This window comes from Esox lucius, chromosome 14, assembly GCF_011004845.1.
Source record: "Esox lucius isolate fEsoLuc1 chromosome 14, fEsoLuc1.pri, whole genome shotgun sequence".
In the NCBI taxonomy this organism is placed as follows: domain Eukaryota; kingdom Metazoa; phylum Chordata; class Actinopteri; order Esociformes; family Esocidae; genus Esox; species Esox lucius.
In genome coordinates, this window is record NC_047582.1 from 28,245,855 (window position 1) to 28,253,475 (window position 7,621).

Here is a 7,621-nt window from a genome sequence, read left to right on the forward strand (position 1 = left end):
AATTTGTGGCGTACGGCGTAATTTCTTTCACCTTGAGCTCATTCTCTCTCTTCAGAGCCTTGTTGAGACCCTCAGTCTTCTGAGCGAGCTCCTTCTTCAGGATGACCAGGGTCTTCTTGGTGAGAGGGACCTTCTCAATGGTGTCGTCATTGTTGTTCCTCTTGGAAAGCTCTGCTACAGGGGGGAAACCAGAACCAGGATATCAGCTGGGCCGGTCTTACGGTTTGATCATTTCACCCATCAATAATTTTTTTGTACATTTCCCTGAACAGAAGAGCCAAGGACCAAGCTGAATTTGTCCAATAAAAACATTTTGACCAACAATTTAGCAACAAAATAAGTATTATTTGCCGGATGGAACACAGCCATTCCCAACAATGCTTCAGGAGTTCTCCCACCTTCCTTCTCCTCCAGGCGCTCCTGCAACACCTGGATGGTTTGTCTAAGCTCCAACACCTGAGGAGGCGAAGGCCCATTCAGCTTCAACTCAGCGAGGAACTGGTCCCTCTCATTACCACGATCCAGGAGTTTCTGGAAGAGGAGGTCAAAGGTTCCACACTACTGAAGCCTAGTACTTAACGCTGCAATGAACTACATTCAACAGTTCACAAAAAATGGAAATGTGCCTCAACGCATCAACATAGAGTTATTTGATCTCACGTTGATGATGGAGTCTTTCTCGGTAAGCAGGGCTTGAAACTTGGCCACCTCCACGGAAGCCTCCTGTGTTGCTGTGGAACGGTGTTTCTCGGCGGAGGCCAGCTCCTGCTGCAGGGTACACAGCTGTCTCTTCAGATCCTGGATCTCCTGGGTCCGTTGAGACAATGTGTGATTATAACGCTCTGCTGACTCCTGGGGAAAAAACAGATTAGAAAAAGTAAAATAATTAATTAGTACAATGTTAAGACTGTGATCATGGATTTGCACATGTAAAAACATCTTAAATACTCTCATGTGCCCCATGGTCTTTTTGGAAATTTTCTGTGTTTTGTTTCTGTTCCAAGTTCATTCTGTAAAGCATCTTTGGGTCCTTGAAAAGCACTATATAAAGAATGCAGCATCATTATCATCATCATCATCATCATCATCATCATCATCATCATCATCATCATTATTATTATTATTATTATCTGGTGACATAAACACATGTATGCAACCAGACACCCAGATTCAAACCCTGTCTCAACCCATCCCCAACATATACAAATGAAACACAGGGCCAAAACGTATCTAAAAAAAACGGAACAAAACTCTGCCGTGACATATGGACCCTATAACCGCGTCAACTCAGGCTGTAGATGTCTAGTGTGTGTATTTAGGACGCGTGTGGAACCTTGAGCAGCTGATCTTTGCTGTTGACAGTGGCCAGTAGTTCCTCCACAGCGCACTTGTTGTCCGCTACCAGCCTCTCGCGGGCCTTAACCGCCTCCGCCAGCATGGCCTCGGTGACCTTTAACCTCTGACCCATCTGCTCCGCGAGGTCACTGGCCTGGGACTGGGACTGGCTCAACAGGGCGCTCGCCATCTCCTATGCAGAGAGGGAGAGAGGAAGAGCAGTTGTTTCGACCGTTTCTTTATCCAGCTTCGTCCTCACTTCCAAGGGACCTTATCACTGATGTGCTATTTTTGTATGATTGCCTGGGGTACATGAGCATGTGTAAGAGTTCAGTAAATTGAAGGGTCAAGTGTTTCTTTGTGTGTAATATGTATGGGATGATTGTAGTGCCCGTTAGTACGTCCTGGTACCTCCATGTCCTTAGTCTTGCCCTCCAGGGAGCGCTGCAGCTGGCCGATGATGGAGTCCTTCTCCCGGCAGGCCCGGTTCAGGTTGTCCTCCACATCCTGCTTGGCCCGTTGCAGGTTCTTCAGTGTGTCGGCCAGGTGCTGCTGTTCTACGTCTTTCTCCTTGATCAATGCGTCAAAACTCTGGAACAGGAAGGGGGGGGGGGGGGGATGAGACCAAGAGGTGTAAAAGACTGCGCCTTTCAGACTTCATTGGACATGCTTTCAGCCTGGGTATAAGTCATAATCCACTGCTGAACCCTAGCCAACTCCCGTGGAGGTCTGGAAGAGGGCAGGTGTCGGCAAAATATTCCACCTAGCTTCTCAATCAGTGGACAAAGTGGATCAACTGTCAAAATGCTCTCAAATATTATGCATCAAGGCCGATGGTACCATTTCCATAACACGGTCATAGGCACCAAAAAGGCTGCACATTCAGGTCAATGCCTTTGCGCCATTTCGCCGATTCAAATAATAATGTCATCATGAGGCATAATGCAAGAAATGTATTGTCCACTCCTTGGAGTTCCCTGGACCGACTTCAGGGGAAAACCTGGCCACACTTCAGTGAGAATAAGAAGCTGAGGAGGCAGAGGTAAGTCAGTTCTATTACTTGCAAGTTATTCACTTGACATCAGGTGAATGACGTACAGTCCCTGAATACCCAGGTCTGTAAATCACCCGAGTTAAGGAAGGGGACATGCTCTCATTTCAAGATAGTGGGTAGTTATCCCTACACTGATGGTTTCTTCGTTGTGAGACAGTAGGTTGTTGAGTCTCTCCAGGTCTCTCTCCTTCTCCCTGAGCGAGAGGTGCAGTCGGTGGATCTCGTTGTCTTTCTCTTCAAGAGCCATAAACTTGTCATCCAGGGCTTCCTGTGGAGACGCAAGGGCAGGATGTAAATAGAGATGAAACACCAGAGGCTTCGGAGCTTCGTTATCTGGAATGAGAAAGCCCACCTCCAGGGCCTTTTCTTTCTGTTTCAGTCGTTCTCGCAGTTTAGACAGGATGGTGTCGCCTTCCCCAGGACTTCTGCTCTGCTCCATGTCTCTCATCATGTTCATGTAGTCCTGACACATCACAGAGGAAGACAAAAAAAACAAGTGCAAAAATTTAATAAAAAAACAAGAGATGAAACAGTTTTGCCCAGTTGCTTTTTTGGTTTTACCAAGCCTTACCCACAGAAATAAAATCAATAGAACGAGCCTCCTCAAATGGCCGGGGATAGTCTCCGCTGCCCTCAGTCAGTACCTGCAGTTGCTGCTCCTTGTCGGCCAGGCAGGTGGTGAGATGCTGGATGGTGACCTCATGACCCTGCAGCCTCCGCTTGCTCTGCTCCAGGAGCTCCTGGTACTGCTCCTTCAGGCTGCTCTCTCTCTCCCCTAGCTCCCCAGTCAGCTTCTTCAGCTGGTTCTGCACCTCCTAGGGGAGAAGGAGAAAAAACATTAACCATGAGGGATGAATTCATCACTTTTGAATATGAGTAAGACCAGAGGGGTGTCGTCCCTTTGTAAGAAGTGATGGCATCGGGTGATACTGCTCTATATTTAAGCGAGGCTAAAACCATGTAGTTACCTGACCGTTACGTTAGCGGCCAAAATAGACCACAAATCAGTGTCTACTTTCTAGTGAGACACATTTGAGACTTGCTCTTGGCTTTCCCAATAAGAGACGTGTCAATCAGTAACATGAAAAAAAAAAAAATAACCCAACAGATACAAAACCATGACACCATAGATAATAATGACATGTCTTTACATTGAGAGCCTTGTCGCCCTTCTTCTTCTGCTGCTGAAGCTCCTCCAACTCCTGATCCAGCAGCTCCTTGGCCTGCTGCAGGTCTTCCAGCTCCTGCTCACGCCTCCCCAGGGAGCGCTGCAGTTTCTGGGCCTCCAGCAGTTTGGCATGGTGCTCCCCCTGGAGCTGGGCCAGCTCCGCCTGGACCTCCGTCAGAAGGCTCTGGCGCTCCTCCGCACCCTGAGGGAGGAGAATGCGTCAAACAGTGCGTACGCTTGTGCAACATTTCCTGGAGGCCAGCGGCAGTCAGACATTGCCTATAACAGCGGTTATGTAACAACAATGTTTTTAGGGATTGTTCCTCTGTGCTCTCATGTTACTGCTCGCTCTGCTGTGTTTAGGCTGCATATCCACAGACCTAAGGATGAATCTCAAATCATATACTACATACTACAAGGACGTAGTTCGTGTGAAGTAAGTACTGTTTAGTATATAGTAACCAAGTATGCCAGAATTGGGACCGATTGGGACATACCACCTCATCATAAAATTGCGTCTCAACATTAAAATCATTTTGTCACGCATTAACATCACGCAAAGTTTAAATATTGTTTTAAACTGACTAACGTTTCTTAAGTTTACTTCCACCAAAAATAGCATAAATGAACCGTACTGGCCATTTTAATAGCTTATTAGCCAGTAATAGGACTACTAGTATTCACTTACTACTTGGAATAGTCATAAGAATTGAGCAATTTCTAGCGAGACTGAAGAGGAACTTAACAATGCCAAAGCTACTTCATTTCAAGTCACACAACTATTGGTGGACATGTGCGGTGTGGCTGCGACACGATGAGCCTGGATCTCTGCCAGGGCCCTGGCGTCCGACCTGACGACCTGCCTGGTATTTCTGGAGCTGGGCTTTGTGGGCCGCCTCCCTGGCTTTGGCTAAAGCCTCATCCCTGTCCTCAATCTCGTGGCACAGCTCATCAATCTGGAACCCACAGACATAGACAGAGAGTCAGAGATAGACGTTTCATGTGAACGTTACATAAGCCCTTAGTCTGTGTCACAGGGTATAACAGCAGACGCTAACACATTCTGTCAATATTGCGTAATATGATGACCTATTTTAAACCATCATTTCTCATGGCATGTACGTTATCAAATCGTGTTAACACGGTCAACGTTTATTAGACTGGGAAACCAGTTAAAACAATAGTAAACTTAACTAACCTCTTTTTCTTTCTCTTTCAGCACGAGGGTGAGGCCCTGGATGGTTTTGTCTCGTTTCAGAGCGTTCTTTTTCTCAGACACAAGCTCGTTCTCAGTCTCCTCCAGTTTACCAGATATAACCTGTTGAAAAGCAGAAAGTCAAGCAACAGTGAACTCTTTAGTAAAATGTTAGGATCGATCCTAATGCTACAAATTCATACCTGAAAAGTTTCCTTACCCAGTAACTACCACTTCAAAATTGGGAAAATCCATAATATTTCAGTTTACCTTGTTGTTAGTTTGGGTGTCCTCCAGGGTCTTGGAGAGGTTCTGGTTGGTAGCTCGGAACTGGTCGAGTTCCTCATTTAGCAGCCGGTTGGCCACCTCCAGCCTGCTCGCCCCACTCCTCTGCGCAGCAAAGTCCTGGAAGAGTAAAACAGGGACATTAATCAACAAAAAGACAACGGGTTGGCTCATAAAGGAACAACTGGAAATTCCATTGATGTTTTCCGTTTGAGAGATCCTTCTCGTTTGGGGTGGCCTAATTTAAAGACTTTTGTTTAACTAAGAAAGAAAGATCCACCGATCATTTAAAAGCTGCATTCCCAATGCCTTAATGTTCCCCTACAATGGATGGGTCAGAGGAGAAGTATGTGGACTACCTCAGCTCTGAGGGGAGTGTAATCATCATTAAACTCCTCCACAAGGTCCTGGAGGGACCTCCACTCTGCCTCCACCTCACTGCACCGGGTCCCTGGGATGGTGCGGCATGTGGGGAGCAGTTGTCCAACACTGGGCCTCCGCCGCAGGACAGGGATGTGGCTCCCTGGGGTCCCTGGGACCGATCGCTTGGGAATGGAGCGCAGCAGCTGTAGCAGGTCGGAAAAGATGGAGGCCTGCGCTGGAGGGTGGTAGGGCCCCCACTGAGTTCGGGTAACCATGGGACCAATGGCGGAAAGACACTCCGTCACTGGGCTCTTCTTCGGCTGTCTGCTTCGTCTCTCCGTCACAGAGCCCAGGGGCTCAGCGTAGTGGTGGTGGTCAGGGTTGAGGGACTGGAGAGAGGCCGAACGGAACCTGGCCCCGGGGGAGGAGAGGGTGCCCTTGCGTTGGACCAGGCTCAGGTACATCATGCTCCGGGAGCGGTGACGCGCCGACTGGAGCCCAGGGTTCTTGGCGGGGCACGGATCCCCGCTGGACCTCATCCTCCTGGGGGCTGCGCTCGACCGCGCAGCCCCCAGGAAGTCCATGCTTACGGAGCGCCTCACCCGCTCGTTCACCGCGCCCCCATCGCATGTCCACCCCCCGTCTGCCGAACGCCGTCCACCCGGGCAGTCAGCGAGGCGTCCACTCTCAAAGCTCCCTCCGAGGGGGGCCCTGGCGACACCGTCCCCCGTGGGCTCCCGGACAGGGGTCTTCGGCGGCGGGTTATGGCGCCCGTAGACGTGGACCACGCACTCCTTCAGGCGCTCCCTCTCCTGGTGCAGCCGCAGCACCTGGGCAGCGTGCTCCTCCTGCAGCTGTCCGATCTGCACGTCGCACTGCACGACGCGCTCCAGCGTGAACACGCACTTGCCGCACAGGAACTCGGACGCGCGGCCGCTCGGGTCGCGGTCGACCGGGCGCCCCAGCACGTGGGACAGGACGACCTGGAGCTGCCATTTGCCCGACGGGTTGAAAATCCAGCGGCACTGGCCGCCAACCAGGCGCACGCCACACATGCGGCACGGGTCCTTCATGGACGACCCCGAGGTGGACGGTTCAGCCCAACCAGTACTTTAGAAATCAAGCTACGACAGGCTCCTTGTGCCACCGCTCCTACATCCCGCAGTCATCCGCTTTCCGGCAGGGGCACAAATAAAAAGGAGCTCTCCCCCATCTCTCTGACAGCCACGGAGCAAAGAAAATCTCACAGTTTAACACGTATAACGACGCTGAGTCGTCCCATGGCCGTCGGGGCTGCCTTGCCGTGGCACGCGGCTCTCTGGGAGCTGGAGAGAGACTGACAGAGCTCCTCCTGGTAAGAGCAGTGTAAAGCCTAAGCCCTATTCCATAATCCCCCATCCGCTACAACACACATTCAATCAGACCAAATCCCATGGACTGGACCCGTTCTAATCTCCTGTGTAGCGGCAGGTCAGTTCCCTGGTAATCCGGATCCATACAGCACATCCACCAAGCCTGGCTGCCCCAGACAAAGAGAAAAGGTTCTGGGTGGTCCAGAGCTCAATACAGCCGAAGGTTAATCTGAATTTGAGATTATGGACGACCTCTCCTGGTCCTAAAATCCTCAGTGTCACCATCCCCCTCCTCCACCTACATGACGCAGAGGTAAGGCTCCTGGACCCGTAAGACCTCTGTGTGTGCCTGTGCTGTATCCATTATTTCATATTGTCATATACTCAGGACACAACGATATGTAGAGAAGACATTATATTACCAGAATGTTATCATAACAAGCATCTTTCATAGGCTATATTAGCGAACCGACAGAGTTTTTTCCCCGTAACTTATTCCTTGACGGAGAACAGTCATTTACGACAACCACCTAGGTGATTCCTGCCCGATGTTTCAACTTGTTCTGTCATGGATTGGATCTTGCTACCTATTGATTCATAGAAATAAGAGCTCTTATCTCTAGGCCACCAGCTAACCCCAATTTAATTAGAGACCGGCAAATAATCCTACAGTTCAAGTAGTAGTGTTACCTGACATACAGTGGGGCATAATAGTATTTAGTCAGCCACCAATTGGGCAAGTTCTCCCACTTAAAAAGACAAGAGAGGCCTGTAATTTTCATCATAGGTACACTTCAACTAACTAAAAAAATCCAGAAAATCACATTGTAGGACTTTTAATGAATGTATTGGTAAATTCCTCAGTAAAA

The 7,621-nt window shown here is 49.4% G+C and overlaps 1 protein-coding gene across 1 annotated transcript in view; it reads right to left on the minus strand.

The window, feature by feature from the left end:
• The window catches only part of cdk5rap2 (CDK5 regulatory subunit associated protein 2), a 29,454-nt gene extending 22,399 nt beyond the window's left edge, over positions 1-7,055 (minus strand). Inside the window, exons 1-13 of the mRNA XM_010901121.5 lie at positions 5,397-7,055; positions 5,023-5,157; positions 4,756-4,875; positions 4,421-4,513; positions 3,541-3,759; positions 3,034-3,204; positions 2,742-2,852; positions 2,520-2,657; positions 1,747-1,926; positions 1,334-1,528; positions 661-852; positions 399-531; positions 32-174 (exon numbers count right to left, since the gene is read on the minus strand). Of these exons, the coding sequence (XP_010899423.2) occupies positions 32-174; positions 399-531; positions 661-852; positions 1,334-1,528; positions 1,747-1,926; positions 2,520-2,657; positions 2,742-2,852; positions 3,034-3,204; positions 3,541-3,759; positions 4,421-4,513; positions 4,756-4,875; positions 5,023-5,157; positions 5,397-6,473 (2,907 nt within the window). The 5' untranslated portion in view covers positions 6,474-7,055. The remainder of the gene's footprint in view (positions 1-31; positions 175-398; positions 532-660; positions 853-1,333; positions 1,529-1,746; positions 1,927-2,519; positions 2,658-2,741; positions 2,853-3,033; positions 3,205-3,540; positions 3,760-4,420; positions 4,514-4,755; positions 4,876-5,022; positions 5,158-5,396) is intronic.
• Between the last annotated feature and the right edge of the window lie 566 nt (positions 7,056-7,621).